Source organism: Hylobates moloch, unplaced genomic scaffold (genome assembly GCF_009828535.3).
Source record: "Hylobates moloch isolate HMO894 unplaced genomic scaffold, HMol_V3 SCAFFOLD_18, whole genome shotgun sequence".
In the NCBI taxonomy this organism is placed as follows: Eukaryota; Metazoa; Chordata; class Mammalia; order Primates; family Hylobatidae; genus Hylobates; species Hylobates moloch.
Genome location: NW_026652293.1, coordinates 59,967,076 through 59,987,364, shown reverse-complemented (window position 1 = coordinate 59,987,364; position 20,289 = coordinate 59,967,076). Strand labels below are relative to the sequence as shown.

General features: G+C 41.5%; 1 protein-coding gene across 21 annotated transcripts in view; it reads left to right on the top strand.

Annotated features, from left to right (window-relative positions):
- Positions 1-20,289, top strand: part of CDC42BPA (CDC42 binding protein kinase alpha) — a 320,366-nt gene that overhangs the window by 298,003 nt on the left and 2,074 nt on the right. For 10 of the 21 annotated variants that reach the window (XM_058430788.1, XM_032137141.2, XM_032137139.2 and 7 more), the window contains 3 exons: positions 5,021-5,138; positions 15,077-15,234; positions 15,658-20,280. In XM_058430788.1, the coding sequence (XP_058286771.1) occupies positions 5,021-5,138; positions 15,077-15,234; positions 15,658-15,789 (408 nt within the window). In that variant the 3' untranslated portion in view covers positions 15,790-20,280. Of the gene's footprint in view, positions 1-5,020; positions 5,139-15,076; positions 15,235-15,657; positions 20,281-20,289 lie in introns of those variants that run through there. The other 11 variants (XM_032137147.2, XM_032137146.2, XM_032137145.2 and 8 more) reach the window with 3 other exon arrangements.

Here is a 20,289-nt window from a genome sequence, read left to right as displayed (position 1 = left end):
TTCCATTCAGCTTGTATCTTTGCTACCAGTGGCTTTGCAGTAGGGTGGAGAGCTGGTGGCCATTAAAGCTGAATATTCATATGTCCATCAAGTGGTGTATGCTTACAATAACTTCAAGGGAACATTTTCTGAAGTTAGTTTTGCAGATAATAAAATGTTTGAATTGTATCATGCAAACCACTTCCCATAATGTCCCCTAACTTACAACCATAGTAGATCAATTTTTGTATTTATATATGTAGAAATTTTCCAATTAGAAAATTAGCTATAGGATGGGAAGTTTATTTTTTGTTGTTTGTATTATAAAATTATTCTAAATTATAATGTTGTAAATGTTATTGACATTTAAATTATTATATCACTTAAATATCTTATCTGACAAAATTAAATTAACCACGGTAAAATAAGCCTGAGTTTGCTTAGACTGCAGGGAGTGGATTCCAGAGGAATTTTGTATATGTTAATCAGGAACTTTTCACTGGGCATGATAGCTCATATATGTAATCCCAGCACTTTGGGAGGCTGAGGCAGGAGGATCACTTGAGTCTAGGAGTTTGAGACAAGCCTGGGCAACCATAGCGAGACCACATTTCTACAAAAAATAAAAATAAAAAAATTAGATGGATGTGGTGGCACATGCCTGTGGTCCCAGCTACTTGGGAGGCTGAGGGGAGAAGATCACTTGCGCCTGGGAGGTGGAAGTTGCAGAGAGCCGTGATTGCACCACTGCAGTCCAGCTTAGGTGATAAAGACTCTGTCTCAAAATAATAATAATAACTTTTCATATAAAAGACCGTGGAAATGTTGCTTTAGTTAGTCATCTGTAACTAGAAATACTGTACCATCAAATGAAAGTCTTACCCTAATCTTATACATACTTGTACCTTGAAAGGACCAGAGGCTTAGGTTTCTTGTCACTTTATAATGAAGTTTATTTAACTCTAGCTGACTGAATGATAAACTTTTTTTTAACAAAACTTTTTTTTGTCATTCCTTCAGCCTAAGTAATAAAGTTACTAAGTTGGTACTAAGTTTCAGATATATTTTGTAGCCTTTATTTTTGCTATTTATTCTAGGATAGGTTTGTTTTATAGGAAAGGACAACATCAATATATCTTAAGGTTTACAGAAAAACAATAAAAAAAGTATAGCCTGAAGCGGATATTCCCATCTCCTTTGAGCTTTTCTTTGCTGCATTGTTCACATGTTGCTTGCGTCTTAGAGGGTTGCTCTTGTATATATATCTGTTGAATTGCTAGCATTGACTATTTCCATTTTAATTTTTTTATTTTCTTAGAGGAAAAAAAAGCATTTACTTTAAATAACGCACCAAGAATTACATGGACTTTGCAAATTTGGTAGAGGAACCAAATTCATGTAGATGGCATGTAGATGGCAGCAGTTAAATTTGGGGCCAACTAGTTACCAACTTTCAGTATGTGCGATTCTTCAAAATGTGTGCTTTGGAGCTTTTCAAGTGGTGTTAATGCATGTTTTCCTGAGTGCTGGCTTTGGCCCTTTTTTTAGTTGTTTTGCCATAACCTTTTCTCAGGCATTTCAGGTGCATGTAGGAAAGCTCAGTGCTGCAAACTTTCTCTGAGCTCTAACCTCTCCTTGGAGTGAGTTTCACAATTGCATGGCAACTGGGAACTCAGTTTCCAGTTCTAGACTTTTATTATAACTAAAAAACATTTTTTAGCCACATTAGTACATTTCTTTATTGCTTGTTTCTTTTAACCTCAAAAGCCTTAAGTATTTGTGCTGATTTCATTGTATTCTGTGTTAAATTATTTAATCTATACCATATTATAGCAAAGAAGATAGTCATCTTTTAAGTGTTTGCATAAAATACTACTTTGTATCTTTAAAACACACACAGGCCTGTAACTTCAAATCATTATTAACTAAACACTGTTTTACAGAAAGGATTGTATTTTGAAATTACATTGCCAACTGAATTAATCTCAATACTCAAATTAGAAAATTGGGATGAATAATCTATTCATTTTCCATTTATTTATTCAGCAAATATCTTTCAGCACCTAACTATTTTAGGTGCTGGAGAGTTTAGTGTTGTTGTAATAGCAGTCAGTATAAGAAATTATAAGATGACTAAAGAACTGAGGCTAGGGAACCATGTGCTTACTTATAACCAGGACAATCTGAACTGTCAGCCCAAAAGCTGAGGACCATGAGGTGGTGAGTGTGGAGGAGGGTGTGCCTATCAACAGTGTTCCCCTGCGTTTCTATGTTTAAAGGGCAAGTATGAGGACATTTAGTAAAATATGTAAAATGTAGTTTAAGCATTTAGGCCTTTTCTCTTGCTGAAACTTGTAAAACCATTTAGGTAAGATAGATTTCTATTAACATTAAATAGCATAAGTCATGAATAAACATAAGTTATACCACAAAGTTTATCAATGTATGGCAGGTATGTGGATAAATTTCTCTAATGTATTCTCTATGTTAAGATACTAGAAGAAAGAGTAATATTTCCTGAGCCCAAAATGATGAGAAAAGGTTGTGTTTTTGAAACAGTAAAATTAGGCAGACAGTTGTAACATTTTTTAAAAATACACTAGTTAGCCTGGTGTTCTATTGCATTTGAAAACAGCATGATACAGTATCATCAACTCTTAAATTATGTTGGAATAAAAGATAGGCAGGAAACACATCAAATTGTTTTTAGTATCTGGTGAATTCACAGGTGACTTTTTTGGTCTCTTGATTTCATTATATATTCTACAGTTCATGAGTATTACCTTTATAATCAGAAAACAAACAATTTTAATGAACTAGTTAGCACTGAGAGAACACCAGGTTAATAAATGTATCTTCCAGTCACATTTTGTTATGTCTTAGTGGCTATTACTATCTGTGTGATTTTCTGATGATGTAGAAAAGATAAAGGATTACCCTATAGTAATGGTAGCCTATAGCATTCTATGAAGAGAACATCTCTTTTCAAAGGAAAGTTGCATGTTATAGTTTAAGTTGGAATTAAACTATTTGGCTTTACTTAACAAATTGATCCTTTGGAAAAGTCACAAAACTTGAATTTTTTACTGCTTTTAATGTGTGATTTTTTTTTCATTGCATTTCCATTATAGAGTTAAGGTATTGTTTAACACATGTAAAATTTGTGATACCCCCACCACCAAGCAGAATTGCTGGGGGGTTGTTGTTGTTGTTGTTGAGACGGAGTCTTGCCCTGTCGCCCAGGCCGGAGTGCAGTGGCACGATCTTGGCTCCTCTAGCAATCTCCACCTCCCAGGTTCAAGCAATTCTCCTGCCTCAGCCTCCTGAGTAGCTGGGACTACAGGCGTGTGCCAGCACGCCCAGCTAATTTTTTGTATTTTTAGTAGAGATGGGGTTTCACCATATTAGCCAGGCTGGTCTCGAACTCCTGACCTCGTGATCTGCCCACCTCAGTCTCCCAAAGTGCTGGGATTATAGGCCTGAGCCACCGTGCCTGGCCAGAATTGCTGTTTTGATTTGACTAAAAAGAAGTTTGAAAGTGATATTGCAGATGGCTGTATGAGGTTGTTACTAGAACAGAGGAAAGAAAAGCACATAGTGGGACTGAGCTACATGCTTTCTTTTTGCTAGTGTAATTAGCTTCATCCTCAGACAAGCCCCAGGAGGCAGTTGTTATCCTCATAATACAGCTGAGGGAACTGGGGCACAGAGTTTAACGACCCCAAGCCCTGCCGTCAGTCAGCTGTGCAGCACAGATGTGAGTAGTGGGTCAAATGCCTCCATAGCCTGTGCTCACAGCCACTGTGCTGCCTTTATGGCACACCCTCACAAACAGCCAATGAAGGAGAGGCTGGCTGACAATAGGCTAGTAAGATTACCTTCATTTTTGTAGCTATGAAAGAAAAATCTATAAGGAGTAGATAAATCTTCTAAGTAAATATATATAAATCTGTTTGTAAATTATAAGAAATCAAATCCAGACCATTTGCATCAGAAGATGCTTACATGAGGCTGGGATTATGTCAACAAATGGAGAAAAGCCTTATGAGTGTTAAAAGAGATGTTAATAACATGGTATATGTAATTTGCCTTCTCCAGGATTTATAAAGAATATTAAAATATTTTTCCCTCCTCTGGACTTTTGTCAGCCCCAACATCTCATCCTCCTGGTCTGAAAAAGATTGGGGCCTTTGGGGAGGCAGCATGCTTTCTGTTCTCAACTGTAAACAGACAGCTCACCCTGCACACCACCTATGTGGCTATCCTTTAGGTGTGTGTGATTTGCAAAACATTCTGTGGCCTATTTTCCTACCTCACACACTGAAATCATTCAATAATTAAATGGAAACATCAATAAGGAGTAGGTAAATCTTCCAAGTAAATGTATATAAACCTGTTTATAAACTCTTTGAAATCAAACCCAGACCATTTACGTCAGAAATTAGTTTTCAAACTAATATTCCCAAATTAACTAACTTCACCTAGGTTGTGAGTATTGCAGCATCTGATTTCTAATCCCAGTACTACTATTGGTGTGAGCAGTAAAGATGCCTGGTGATGGTGACTGGGGTGTGAATTTATAAATGGCACATTTGGTATCACATCAATAAAACATTTTCTTGAGAAGAATATAATTTTAGTAGAATTTTCTCCAAATGGACTTATCAGCTGTTAAGCAAATAAAAATGTCATACATAGTAAAAGCTTTCAGTTATCGGCAAATGTCCATGTAATTCTATACTTCACTGTCACATCTAACCATATAACTTTTACTTACTGTTTTTACAACCAAAAAAATGCTGTTTACTGATAAGTATTTCAGTAAGTATAAGTACTTATTCCTGATTAGGATGAGATTTACTTCGTATTAGGGTTTTATTACTTTCGTGGGTGGGAAAGACTGTATAATCTGCCATTCCTTACTCTGTCATTCTGGTCAAGATGATTTTATTTCTTGGTAATTATAGTGAAAAATAGACATCTCTGCAGAAAAATCAGTTTCTTTCTGGCTAAAGGATGTCTCTCTCGCTTTTGTTTATAGAACCCTCGGCCTCAGGAAAGTCGGACAGTATTCAGTGGCTCAGTCAGTATTCCATCTATCACCAAATCCCGCCCTGAGCCAGGCCGCTCCATGAGTGCTAGCAGTGGCTTGTCAGCAAGTAAGTGCCGGGGCTACAGGAAGGTGCCTCTGAGACAGGGTGACCCCCAGCTCCCTCCCCTCCTGTCCCGTGGGTGACATGTCCTTCACTTAAGTGTGCCCGTTGCATTCTCCAGTGGCTGCAGTGTCTCAGACCCTGCTGGGTAATGCCTAATAGGCACAAATGCAGTTAAGAAAATAGTCCCAGAGTCTTTCTAGAGTGTACAGGCCATCTGGGAGACAGACAAATATGATTACAAATTGTGATGATAAATGCTCTGAAGGAAGTAAACAGCATACATTAATAGAGAATAACAAGGGGTAGCTGTTAGGGATGAATCCCTACTTGGCAGAATAATTAGGAAAATCACTCCCTAGAGGTGGAGTCATGTTTGAGTAATGTTTGGTTAACTGAAAGAAGGCTAGTATGGCTACGTGGTAGTGGTGAGGAAGTAACAAAAATTAGAGCAGAGTAGCAGGTAAGGATCAGACCAGCAGGGACTTGAAGACCAAGGTAAGACATTTTTTACTTTATTCAAAAGGAAAAGGAAGACTTTTAAGTAGGGAAGAATTTTCTTTCAATTTACATTCTTAAAACAATCCTGCGGGCTGCCAAGTGGAGAATGGACCAGAGGCGGGAAGAGTGGAAGCCAGTATCCAGATAGGAGACTCGTAAAGTGGTCCCAATGGAAACCAGTGAGGGCTTGGGATGCAGCAGGGGCAGAAGGAGAGAAGATGGTAGATTCTCCAGATATATTTTCAGAGTTAAAAGCAGTAAGACTTGATGATGAATTAGTCGTGGAAAAGTAAGGGAGAGAGTTAAAGATGACTCCCAGACTTCCTGCTAGGGCCTTAGTATGATACCATTTACTCCCATTTACCACCATTTGAGAAGGGGCTGAGGCAGGACATTCCAGGCATGTCCAAAGGTCCCGAGGTAGCAAAAAAACAAAAAAAAAATGCATATGTTTGATTCACTGAAAGAAGGCCAGGAATGGATTCAAGAATATACCCTTTACTACAATAAAGATAACATTCATGCAGTACACGTGTTTGAGGTTCCATTAGATACCTCTTCTGCTGAGGTGCTGGGGGTAAAAATACATATATGACCTAGTACCTGCTTTCAGGTGTCTCACAGTCTTTATTAGTGTCTCTCTCTCTCTTTTTTTTCTTTTTTTTTTTTTAACTGTACTCAGAACTGCAGCATCTCTTTTTTACACTTTAAAACTAGAACCTTGAGCTAAGGGACCATAGAGAGAAAAAACTGTGCTCCATGGAGCACTTAGGTTCAGCTACTGTCGCGGAGCAACTTTTTGGTGGGGGAGGAAAGGTGTGTAAAAAGATATTGTCTGCCTGAATAAAATTATACAAAGATGCTAAAGGCTACTTACCTCAAAATGAGAGAAATGTACAGATGGGACATCTGGCTGATTTAAAAAAATAAATTTTACTCCTGTCAAATTCACTGCGATCTTAGATATTTCCTGGATTATAAGCAGTGAGATTATAGATTGTCAAGTGATCATTGTAGCTTCTCACTTGGGGAAGACTGTTTTTGGCTGAAGGTTGCTTTTCTGTAACTTTCTCAAGTGTGTGCTTTCCCGGGAGCATGGCACTTGCTCGGAGATCAGAGAGAGTGTTGATCGAGTGTGCCAACATAAGTGCAGTCCCCAAGTGTACCAGGTGCAACTTCAGTGAAACCTTTTTTTACCTCCATGCAAATGAACTTTAAGAGAAAGTAACTGCACTAAATCCAATTTCACATTTAAAAGTCATTGAGTCAGAAAACTTACTTGTTCCCTTCTGTTCTCGAAAGTTAGATGTTTGAATTCAAGTCTTCTGATGCAGATTGAGTTTCCTCCATTCATTTGCTCTTCATTCAGCAAATACTGATTTTGGCACCCAATTTGTGCCCAGGTATTTTTATTTTAGATTCTGGCAACATAAAGATGAATGATGCTGTATTAGTTATCTCTTGCTGCATAAGAAATTATCCCACAAATTAGGAGCTTTAAAATAGCAAACATTTATTATCTCACAGTGCCTCAGGGTCAGGAATCTGGGAACATCATAGACTGGATGGCTCTGGTTCAGGGTTTCTCATGAGATTGCAGTTGAGCTGTCTGCTGGGCCACAGTCACCTCAAGACTCAGCTATGACTAGAGAATCTGTTTCCTGGCTCACCCATGTTGTTGTGGACATGTCTGAGTTCGTCACCGACTGTTGGTTGGAGGCTTCCCGTTTTTGCCAATGTGGGCCTCTCCATACCCAGTGCCTGAGTGTCCTTATGGCTTGGCTGCAGGCTTCCTCCAGGGCAAGTGATCAGAGAGACAGAAGCAGCAGTCTTCTACCTAACCTCAGGAGTGCCGTATCATCACTTCTGCAGTATGCTGTTGATCACACAGACCAGCCCTGGTACTGTGTGGGAAGGGACTACATATGAGTGAATACTAGAAGGGACGATCATCTTGGAGGCTGGCTACAGACATAGAGCATGCTTTCAAGGAGTGTTCAATTGACAAGAAGATGTTGAAATGTACAGTTCACAACTTTCTTGCCATTATCTCCTAATGCCATCTGTACCCAGTATGTAGCCCTGACCACAATGAAAAAATCTTGCCAAGTGGGAAAATGACAACCACTTTTATTAATTATCTTTTTATTAGCGATAGCTAGATTTGATGATTGATGTAAGCTGTTACTAACTATAAGTTATCTAGAAGTCAGTTACAAAGGTTTTACAACTTTAAGAATTAAGTAATGGTCCATAATTCCTTACTGAAACCCTTGAGGCCAGAATGTTTTTATGTTTTAGAAAGGGATCTACCATATATTATGTTATATTCCCAGTAAGATCTGTGACAAACAAACACATTAAGTTCCCACAAACACATTAATATTTACACAGCAAAAGTTATGACTGTTTACACTGTAAATATAGGAAAATAAAGCCTAAAGTCGGCCTCCAGGATTTTTTTGGGTTTTGTTATTGTTTTGTTTTGGTTTTGCGTTTCTGTTTTTTTGTTTTTTGTTTTTGTTTTTTTTTTTTTTGAGACAGAGTCTCACTCTGTTGGCCAAGCTGGAGTGCAGTGGCATGATCTTGGCTCACTGAAACCTCCGCTTCCCAGGTTCAAGCAATTCTCCTGCCTCAGCCTCCCGAGTAGCTGGGACTACAGATGGGTGCCATCACACCCAGCCAATTTCTGTATTTTTAGTACAGACGGGGTTTCACCATGTTGGCCAAGTTGCTCTTGAACTTCCGACCTCAGGTAATCTGCCTGCCTTGGCCTCCCAAAGTGCTGGGATTACAGGCGTGACCCACCACGCCCAGCCCAGTTCACTAATTAGGTTTTGTCATCACATGAATTTGCATCAAGCTTGTGAAAAAAACTTTTGGTTTTCAGGACTTTTGGATTTGTGGAATTGCAAATAAAGATAGGCCCTAAACTGCAAAGATTTAAAGAGCCGTGACAGCCCATCTCCTTAGAAGTGCTGAAGTGAGGTTCCCATATCACTGTTGATGGCATGCAAATGACAGACTGGAGCTGGCCTGGCATTCTTGTCAAGGCCCTTAACGCATTCATTGAGTTTGGCCTTTTGTGTGTCCCTGGTTACCAGCTGCTTGTCCAGTAAAGATACAAGAGGAAAGACCCTCTCGGGAATGCCGAGGGGCATCTGGTGTTTAGAGTGCCTCCTGCTGGCTTCAAGACTAGCCCAGGTCATATAAAATGTTTCCAGAAGGACAGCCAGCCAAGAGAGGAACAGGCCAACCATGTTCAGTCTCTACAGCAAGAAGCACAGGATCTTCCACAGCCAGACTCACGATTTCATGATGCAAAGTCAGATTGAAACAACGGTGCTCACCATGCTTCCTTCCCTCCTTCCTAGTTCACCTGAGGAATGAGACCCGCTCCAGTCAGCAGTAGGGGCTCACTGGGAGCCTCCCAGACTCTCCTGGAAGTCATGCAGAGGTTGGACATGGCTCATCCCCAAGAGATTTAGGGCCCAGCCCCCAGAGTCACCACTTAAAACTCTCTGGAAGGGGCTGTACCTTGAGTACAGTACGTGGTCTCAGGCCAGAGGGTCCCCAGGCCCCTTTTGCTGTTCAATCAAAACAGCCCTGCCTTTATTTTTTTTTTTTTTAAAGTTGTAGTGTTTGAGTGTAACCTTTCTTTGAAAAGAAAAATTCCTGAAGTTTAAAAGTGAAAAAAACATAGTGGAAATCACCAGGGTGGGATTCAGTTCAGTTATCTGCTCTATAAATGATCGCTAGGAAGGAGGGAGGCAGTGAAAAGACCAGAAGCGCACTGTGGGCCCACACACACCTTCTGTCTTGCATGTTACTCTCCATGCATTGAGTGGTGAGTTGTTCCCACAAGTCCTGTAAGGTAGAATTTATTTTTTTACTTAAAGGTGAAGAAAATGGAAACTCAGAAAGGTAAAATAACTTGCTTAAGGTTACACCATTAGTAAGCAGAGCAGTGGAAGTCTCTGGCAGTTTGGCTTTCTGTGCAGAATAACAAAATGTTAAAGTAACTTTTTCATTTTTTGAACTGAGCACTAAACTAGGCAAGGAATTGGAAGAAAACTCAAAAAATATTTTATGGCGTTCAATTAGCTTGTAATCTAAGGAGACACACGTTCTCCATCAAAAAAGTGAAGAGTATATTTCCCAAGAAATATGTCAACAAATGAAGACCAGTGCATGTGGAGAAACCCAGTGGTGGGGATGGAGTGTTAGGGGAAACGTGTCTCCTGGGGAGTGAGGTTGTCAGTGATTCTCAGTCCGAGGGGTGGAATCATCAGGAGAGCTTATTATTATTATTATTATTATTATTATTATTATTATTATTATACTTTAAGTTCTGGGATACATGTGTAGAACATGCAGGTTTGTTACATAGGTATACATGTACCATGGTGGTTTGCTGCACCTATCAACCCGTCATCTACATTAGGTATTTCTCCTAATGCTATCCCTCCCCTAACACCCCACCCCCCGACAGGCCCCGGTGTGTGATGTTCCCCTCCCTGTGTCTGGGTGTTCTCATTGTTCAACTCCCACTTGTGAATGAGAACATGCAGTGTTTGGTTTTCTGTTCCTGTGTTGGTTTGCTGAGAATGATTGTTTCCAGCTTCATCCATGTCCCTGTAAAGGACATGAACTCATCCTTTTTTATGGTTGCATAGTATTCCATGGTGTATATGTGCCACATTTTCTTTGTCCAGTCTATCATTGGTGGGTATTTGGGTTGGTTCCAAATCTTTGCTATTGTGAATAGTGCTGCAGTAAACATACATGTGCATGTGTCTTTATAGTAGAATGATTTATAATCCTTTGAGTATATACCCAGTAATGGGATTGCTGGGTCAAATGGTATTTCTAGTTCTAGATCCTTGAGGAATCGCCACACTGTCTTCCACAATGGTTGAACTAACTTACACTCCCACCAACAGTGTAAAAGCGTTCCTAGGCCCAGGCGCGGTGGCTCAGGCCTGTAATCGCAGCACTTTGGGAGGCTGAGGTGGGTGGATCACAAGGTCAGGAGATTGAGATCATCCTTGCTAAGATGGTGAAAACCTGTCTCTACTAAAAATACAAAAAATTAGCCAGGTGTGGTGGCAGGCACCTGTAGTCTCAGCTACTCAGGAGGCTGCGGCAGGAGAATGGCATGAACCTGGGAGGCAGAGCTTGCAGTGAGCTGAGATCGCACCACTGCACTCCAGCCTGGGCAACAGAGCAAGGCTCTGTCTCAAAAAAAAAAAAGTGTCCCTATTTCTCCACATCCTCTCCAGCATCTCTTGTTTCCTGGTTTTTTAATGATCACCATTCTAACTAGCGTGAGATGCTATCTCATTGGGGTTTTGATTTGCATTTCTCTAATAACCAGTGATGATGAGCTTTTTTTCATATGTTTCTTGGCCACATAAATGTCTTCTTTTTAGAAGTGTCTGTTCATATTCTTCACCCACTGGGGTTGGGTTTTTTTCTTGTAAATTTGTTTAAGTTCCTTGTAGATTCTGGGTATTAGCCCTTTGTCAGACGGAGAGATGGCAAAACTTTTCTCCCATTCTGTAGGTTGCCTGTTCACTCTGATGATAGTTTTTTTGCTGTGCAGAAGCTCTTTAGTTTAATTAGATCCCATTTGCCAATTTTGGCTTTTGTTGCCATTGCTTTTGGTGTTTTAGTCACGAAGTCTTTGCCCGTGCCTGTGTCAATGGTATTGCCTAGGTTTTCTTCTAGGATTTTTATGGTTTTAGATCTTATGTTTAAATCTTTAATCCATCTTGAGTTAATTTTTGTATAAGGTGTAAGGAAGGGGTCCAATTCCGTTTTCTGCATATGGCTAGCCAGTTTTCCCGACACCATTTATTAAATAGGGAATCCTTTCCCCATTGCTTGTTTTTGTCAGGTTTGTCAAAGATCAGATGGTTGTAGATGTGTGGCATTACTTCTGAGGCCTCTGTTGTGTTCCATTGGTCTATATATCTTTTTGGTACCAGTACCATGTTGTTTTGGTTACTGTAGCCTTGTAGTATAGTTTGAAGTCAGGTAGTATCATGCCTCCAGCTTTGTTCTTTTTGCTTAGGATTGTCTTGGCTATACAGGCTATTTTTTGGTTCCATATGAAATTTAAAGTAGTTTTTTCTAATTCTGTGAAGAAAGTCATTGGTAGCTTGATGGGGATAGCATTGAATCTGTAAATTACTTTGGGCATTATGGCCATTTTCATGATACTGATTCTTCCTATCCATGAGCATGGAATGTTTTTCCATTTGTTTATGTCCTCTCATTTCTTTGAGCAGTGGTTTGTAGTTCTCCTTGAAGAGGTCCTTCACATCCCTTGTAAGTTGGATTCCTAGGTATTTTATTTTGTTTGTAGCAATTGTAATGGGAGTTCACTCATGATTTGGCTCTCTGTTGTCTATTATTCATATGTAGGAATGCTTGTGTTTTTTGCACTGATTCAAGCAGACCTAATACACACCTACAGAACTCTCCACCCCAGATCCACAGAATATACATTCTTCTCAGCACCACATCACACTTATTCTAAAATTGACCACATAATTGGAAGTAAAACACTCCTCACCAAATGCAAAGGAATGGAAATTATAAGTGTCTCAGACCACAGTGCAATCAAATTAGAGCTCAGGATTAAGAAATCACTCAAAACCACACAACTACATGGAAACCAAACAACCTGCTCCTGAATGACTACTGGGTAAACAACGAAATGAAGGCAGAAATAAATAAGTTCTTTACAACCAATGAGGACAAAGACACAACATACCAGAATCTCTGAGACACAGCTAAAGCAGTGTTTAGAGAGAAATTTATAGCACTAAATGCCCACAGGAGAAAGCGGGAAAGATCTAAATTCGACACCCTAACATCACAATTAAAAGAACTAGAGAAGCAAGAGCAAACACATTCAAAAGCTAGCAGAAGACAAGAAATAACTAAGATCAGAGCAGAACTGAAGGAGATAGAGACATGAAAAACCCTTCAAAAAATCAGTGATTCCAGGAGCTGGTTTTTTGAAAAGATTAACAAAATAGGCCGCTAGCCAGACTAATAAGAAAAGAGAGAAGAATCAAATAGACACAATAAAAAAAAGATAAAGGAGAGATCACCACTGATCTCACAGAAATAGAAACTACCATCAGAGAATACTGTAAATACCTCTACAGAAATAAAATAGAAAATCTAGAAGAAATGGATAAATTCCTGGACACATACACCTTCCCACGTCTAAACCAGGAAGAAGTCGAATCCCTGAATATACTAATAACAAGTTCTGAAATTGAGGCAGTAATTAATAGCCTACCAGCCAAAAAAGGCCAGGACCAGGCAGATTCACAGCCAAATTCTACCAGAGGTACAAAGAGGAGCTGGTACCATTCCTTCTGAAGCTATTCCAAACAATAGAAAAAGAGGGAATCCTCCCTAACTCATTTTATGAGGCCAGCATCATCCTGATACCAAAGCCTGGCAGAGACGCAACAAAAAAAGAAAATTTCAGGCCAATATCCCTGATGAACATTGATGCGAAAATCCTCAATAAAATACTAGCAAACTGATTCCAGCAGCACATCAAAAAGCTTATCCACCACGATCAAGTCGGCTTATCCCTGAGATGCAAGGCAGGTTCCACGTACGCAAGTCAATAAACGTAATCCATCACATAAACAGAACCAGTGACAAAAACCACACGATTATCTCAATAGATGCAGAAAAGGCCTTCGATAAAATTCAACACCCTTTATACTAAAAACTCAATAAACTAGGTATTGATGGAACGTATGTCAAAATAATAGCTATTTATGACAAACCCACAGCCAATATCATACCGAATGGGCAAAAGCTGGAAGCATTCCCTTTGAAAACTGCAACCAGACAAGGATGCCCTCTCTCACCACTCCTATTCAACATAGTATTGGAAGTTCTGGCCAGGGCAATCAGACAAGAGAAAGAAATAAAGGGTATTCAGATAGGAAGAGAGGAAGTCAAATTGTCTCTGTCTACAGGTGACATGATTGTATATTTAGAAAACCCCTTCATCTCAGTCCAAAATCTCCTTAAGCTGACAAGCAACTTCAGCAAAGTCTCAGGTTACAAAATCCATGTGCAAAAATCACAGGAGAGCTTTTAAAGTTAAATCAGAAACTCTGCTGTAATTGTTCTGGGATAGGGCTGGGCATTGGTGTTTGTAAAGCTCCGTCATACGCTAAACAGTATACCACCAGTGTTGCTGATCTGCAGTCAGTCAGTCACAGTGTCGAGGAAATGCCAGCGAGCCCATGACTGCAGCCTAGGGGTTCCGCAAAGAAGCTGAGGAAGGGAGGTGGAAGGGGGATTACCAAGGACAGAGTCTGCCCAGGCAGGCTCTTGTTCAGTTTATTTATGAACACTTGTGTATTTTGGTGGTCATTAGATAAATGTGCTACTTTAAACTATCATTTTTTGACATGTTTCACTCAATTCTTAATGTAAAAAACAATTGAGACATGTTAAACCAGCAAAAAGTTGAAACAAGCACAACCTGTACCTTAGAGTTGTACTAAAACCTCAGCACAGTCTTTTGGACCAATAATCCTAATACTGCAACTCAGCACGATTAAGGCATGTTTAAGCAAAAACCTTGTAATAGTAGGGAATGCCAAGAGCTTTAAATAGGTACTGACAGTAGCCCCGAGATTCCCCAGGGTGTTTTGAGTCTTCCTTTTTCTTCCTGTGAATGCTGCTGGTCCACTGTTACCTACCCCAACTCTGAGAACACAATAGAGTGGCTTTGAAGAAAACCTCTATTTTATATCTCAGGCTCTTTGCCCTGTGAGGTAAAAGTACTTTTATGTTTTCTTTGTGATTTTATGAAAATTTTCTAGAAGATAAGCGATATTTCTTCAATGAGTGGCATGGCCTCTCTCTGGGGATGGTACAACCCAGCTTCCTCATTTAGCGCATCTGTTTTGAGCCTGTCGTGTGCCATGTCCTGTGCTAGGCCCTGGAGAGGCAAAGACACCTCATCCATTAGGAGAATGGCAGGCACATGTTGATAACATGACTTCCTAAATGCCACGAAAGAGATGTGTGAAAGATGGCTGGGAGCCGTCAGTGGCTGCGAAAGACTTGCAAGGCAGTACCGGGCAGGTGGAGACTTAAGGGATTCCAGGGAATTGTTAGCAAGCAGGGCATTTGGGCAGATGGCACAGCCTGGAGAGTGCTGCTTGCCCACCAGGAGTCCCCGTGGCTGGGGTGGACAGGAACAGCGAGTGAGATTGCTGGATTCGGGGTTGAGCTCAGGACAGAGGTACTACAGTTGGACTTACTGTGCTTCAGGAGAGGAGGGGTCTGGGGCCTGCAAAGGATGGCCTGTCAGCTCAGCAGTCTGTGCTTTCTAGAGTATTGTCCCCTCTGCATATGTAAAATTTTGCCTGCATGATGTACTGTAGGGTCATCTGCACAGAATGGCAGCGCACTGAAGAGGGAATTCTCTGGAGGAAGCTACAGTGCCAAGCGGCAGCCCATGCCCTCCCCATCAGAGGGCTCTTTGTCCTCCGGAGGCATGGACCAAGGAAGTGATGCCCCAGCGAGGGACTTTGACGGAGAGGTGAGTAGGCAGGGTTCCGGAGGCGTCATGTATCAGAAAGACTAGGGCATCTTCCCAGGCAATCCCACCACCTTGGGATTGGCCTCAGCTGCAGCAGGGGTCGGGGTCAGGGGCCAGCGTTCACTCTTGGCCAGGGGGCAGCTAGGCCAGTCACTCGGGTTGCAAACTGCAGTTTTCCCAGAGGCATTCAGACTTCTGGCTTTTGTATGAAAATACCATCATCTGTAAAGGCCTACAGAAAGGACGGAGCATGTATGTTCCATGCCTTTTCCTCAGCTCATAGAAGGGGCTTTATATTGACAACGAGGAGGCCCTGTGGGGTTATTTGATCAGGGTGGCTGGAGTGGGTGGTGGTAATCTGAGTCCCTTCTGCCTCCCTTTCTCCCCCTGCTTCTCATTAATGTTTTACTTTGGGCCTTACAGGACTCTGACTCTCCGAGGCATTCCACAGCTTCCAACAGTTCCAACCTAAGCAGCCCCCCAAGCCCAGTTTCACCCCGAAAGACCAAGAGCCTCTCCCTGGAGAGCACTGACCGCGGGAGCTGGGACCCGTGAGCTGCCTCAGCACTGGGACCTCTCGCTCTCCGCTCCCTGCCACTCGCCTCCTCTCACTTTCATCTCTTCCCTCCACCTCGGCCTGAAAGCCACCAGGGGCTGGCAGCAGTAGCAGGACAGGGATTCAGGAGTTCTGACGACACGACTCTCAGATCCACGCCCCCAGCCTAACAGCAACAACAAAGACAGACTTTCCGTAGCAACTTAGATTAATGTTGATTTCATTCCATGCACTTAGAGTTGCTTTCAGTAACATTTTACCCCTACTCCCAAAGGTAGCTTAAATAGACAGATTACACAAATGTAAGTGATAAGAATAAGATTAGACAGATTTTGCTTTCACAGTAGAGTCTCATTATAGTCCTAAAATAGCTCATGGGATTCTCCGCATCCAGAAGGGAGAATCCGTCCCTGGAGTGGCTCACTAAGCTCTTAATCAGCAACCACAGTGAGTATCAACCTGATTGTTGCCAGGAAATCCTTATGAATTAAAACAGTGCATATTTTACTACAGTACAGAGTTTAAATGAATACATAAATGTAGAAGTACTGAATGTATATATTTAAAAGGAGCCTCTTGTATTCAACAAAAGATGGATGCATATATAAGAGAGATGATTTAATTTAAAGAAATATGTTGTTTCTCGTCTGTTTCCCAGCTAAGTAATGTAAAGGGTAGAAAGGCCTCAAGCTCGCATTTTTAGAGGGAGAGCGAGAGAAATCAGAGTTCCCTTTATTGCCTTGTCCTCAAACTGGTTATAGGCTCTAGTCACCTGGGGAGCTTTAGAAAACATTTGCAGACCCTGGTTTTGCTGGTTTGGGGTGTGCCCTGGGCACCAAGCTTTAACATTTGAAGCCACTTCAGCAGCAGCAGCAAAAGGCAAACTCATCTCTACCCAAGATGTTTCTTTTCCTAGTGGTGGAATTTGAACACTTCTCACTTTTTATTGTATTTTATCTTCCACAGATAAATGTAGAAATACACGATTCTGTCACCTCTGATCCCTTCTGTCTGAAAGGGTACAAGGAGTGTTGTAGCTTCTGAAGGTGCAGAAAATGATTTCTAAAAATGCTTTTATTCCTGGGCTAATCCTGTCCCTCCCTAAGTCACAGTGAGGTGTCTGTCCCAGGGCTGGAGACACTTCCCAAGGAGGAGTCTGTTTTGTTGACAGTGGGCGTGAGCTTCTTCAGATAAGCCTGGGGAAGGAAGAAAAAAAGGCTTTCATTACCAAATAATGTAAAACCTCAAAAGCAGGGGCTTGAACAGCCTTAACCAAATATTATTCCCCATAGCCAGTGGAAAATGGATGTGACAACCCCAGTGCGCAGGCCAGAGTGAGCCCAGCACAGCGCTCGGACTGGCTTCCTCTCTCAGGTGCTGGATTGTGGGGTTAGTGGCATTTCCAGCTGGATTCCTCCTGTTGTAGTTGCCATAAGGAAATGAGATGCAGAATCAGACAGATCTATTTCTACAGAATCAAAGCACATGAGTAGAGAAAGAGATAAAAATAAAAGTATCTCATGAAGGGAAGAGATTTTGCCTCTCTTTTACTTTTCACCTAAGTTTCTCTGAGAAATAGAGACAGGATTCTCTCTTTAAAATTCAGTGAAAATGAAGAAAGTTTTCCTGCAGTTGCTAACCTGAGTTGCAGTGTTTAAGGCCATCATTTCACTGCTGCTGTCTGTGACTCCACCTCTGTGTCACTGGCAGCAGCTCGTGCTGGCCTGCGGCATGTGCAGGGAGCTGAGGCTGTTTCCAGGTGATGCTGCTGTGTGGAGAAGGTTCTGAGATGCAGTGAGGGAAGAAAGGATCCTGCTGGGGATTCCATTGTAAGCGCCTATAATCGGGAATTTTCATATAACAGCTTTGACATTTAAACATTCTGAGTTTGGTGCCGGCTCAGATTTGATTATATTTTATTTTGGATGGGTGTAATTCACAGCACAGTTCTAATCTCCCAAATCTTTCTGCTTTTAGAATGAAGTATGAAAACACTTTTGTCACCTGAATACCAAGGGTCGGCCCTTTAGTTGGATCATTGTCATATGACTTGGTAGATCCTTGTCCTCAGCACTCCACGTGAGAGAAGGGAGTCAGCCAGCCAGCCCCTGCCTGGTGCTTGTGACCAGCTCGCACCCCTTCTGTCCACCCTCCCCTCCTCTCCTCACTCTCCCCACCCTCCCCTCCTCTCCTCACTCTCCCCACCCTCCCCATCCTCCTCTTCCCTTTCCCCTTGCCTTCTCCTCTCTCCCTTCTCTTCTCAGGCAAGGAGGAGGCCATCCCAAGCCGAGATTAACAGGACTTGACGTAAGCCATTAGTTTGTAGCTTTGACAAGTAATTGTGAATTTTTGTTGCCTATAGGTGCTTATTTTCCAAAGGATGCTTTTAGGATCAAAATATAACCCTGCCTAAAGTCTAGGCTCCACTGCAATGGGTCATACTCTTCAGCCTCCCAACAGGGCAGATGAGAGAGAGCTACTGAGGCTTGTCTTGGCTGCCAGGCTAACTAGGCGGCTTGTCCATATTCACCCCATGGATTGCGCCATGGCGCTCTTTGAGTTTTCCACTGCAATGGCAAGTAATCTCATCAGTCATAATAGAGCAGTCCCGAATGCGTGTAGATTCTAAAAGCAGGGCTTTAGGGGAGAAACACTGCCAGGGGTAATAGTTTTGGGGAGGGTTTTCCCAAAATAATGGTCATCCTACTGGGTTTATCCCACCCTTAAATATGAAGCCCGTTACCTCCAGAAGCTTCTGAGAAGAATGATGTGAAAAGACAGGGAGTGGGTTCCAGGGAAAGAAAACATAATTACCAGAGGAGTCAGTAGCAAAGCTCACAGATAAAGTATTTTATTACTATCTGAAGTTATCTTTTGTTTTCATGCAGGACATTTTAAAAATGTATATGGCAGCAGAAACTTGTTTCTCAATAGAAAAAATACATTCAGAGGCATTTCTGGGATAGTCTATCTGCGTTAGTATTTGGTGCTATCTATGTCCAGCCAAGTTATCTACCCTCGAATTCTGACTAATCATGTTTTGTGCTTTGGGTATTTAAAATTACATTCATATATATTATTTCTGTTTGCCAAAAACAAAAGTCTTGCTCCTTGTCAAATGATTGCTAAAGTAGATCTTACATTTTTTGTTATTATATATGTATTTATACACACCCCCAACACACTTAGTGATTTCTGTTATTTCCTAGGGAGCACATCTTTAAGGCTATGAGATACAACTAAAAGGAGCCCACCTATTTGGTTTTCCAGCCAATTATTGTACCCACACTTCAGGGGAGAATCTGAAATTCCTGTCATGTTTACAGCAACAATCTATCATTCCTGGCTGGCTCTCAGCCTGTCTTTCCTTCCATAGGTTAGAATTATGTCATTTTGTTACTTAGTGGCCACATCTATTTCTGAGAAAGACTGGTTACATTTATGTGGCATCTCAGGTATCATTAAGGAAAAGCCAGAGCAGGGGTGAGCAGAGGTCAAAACCACAGACGCAGCAGGGCCATTTGCCGCCTTTGGCAGGGATCACAACCACTGCAGTCTCCCAGCAGGTGGGCCTTGCCAAGCCTAAGGCTCCCCATCCAATCTAGACAGAGGGGCGCTCAGAGCAGACTTTGCCGTAGCCCATGTGTGGTGAGCACAACAGGGAATGAATTGGGCACTCCACTTCCCCCTCTCTCTGGCCCAGCCCTGAACTAGATGAGCTGCATTTCATGGAGCCCATTTTAAAACCTCTTTCCTTATGACTTTAATTGTTACTCAAGTCCACAGTTGTCTGTGCACTTCTGCTAGATAAGGAGTGCAAGCCCCGCCCCCCAGCACTGGCAGCACGCTGGGCCCTCCCCACACAGGACACCATGCAGTTCCGGGGGAAGCTGACTCAAATCAACCTTGAAATCTCATGAAAACAAAATGACTTGCCTTTTTATTTGACAGTATATCATTCATTTTATAAATTTTTTAGGGTTTTTCTCGTTGTAATATTGTACAGTTTTGCATGGCCTGGTGTGATCATTTTTTGGTTAGAATATAATGCTGACGTGTATGGAGGGGAAGGTACTGCTTTCGCCTGTCAATCACTCCTTATTTTATTTTGTTTGGTTTTATGCCCTCAGTGTCTTAGGGAACTTTATAAGAGATCCTCTGCTACCAATGATGTGGATTCTTTTGCACAGAAATATTTAAGGTGGGATAGTAAAAAATGTCACAAAAGACTCCTCACCAATATTTTATGTTGGTATCACTTAATATTAACCAGACTTTGCTGTATTGCAATAAAACAGAGAACTGTTAGCATTGAGTATTTTGTCTTTTTCCCCCCACTTGAAATTCTGAGGAATAGAGAAAGGTGCCACCTCTCCGCGTGTCCCTTCTCTTCTTTCTGCTGGCTTCCTTCCTCATCCCAGGCTGCTTCCTTATGCCGTAAAAGGACATGGGGTTAGTTTGCCCCTGTGGTTTAATCTAGGACTTTCTTACTTTCTTCC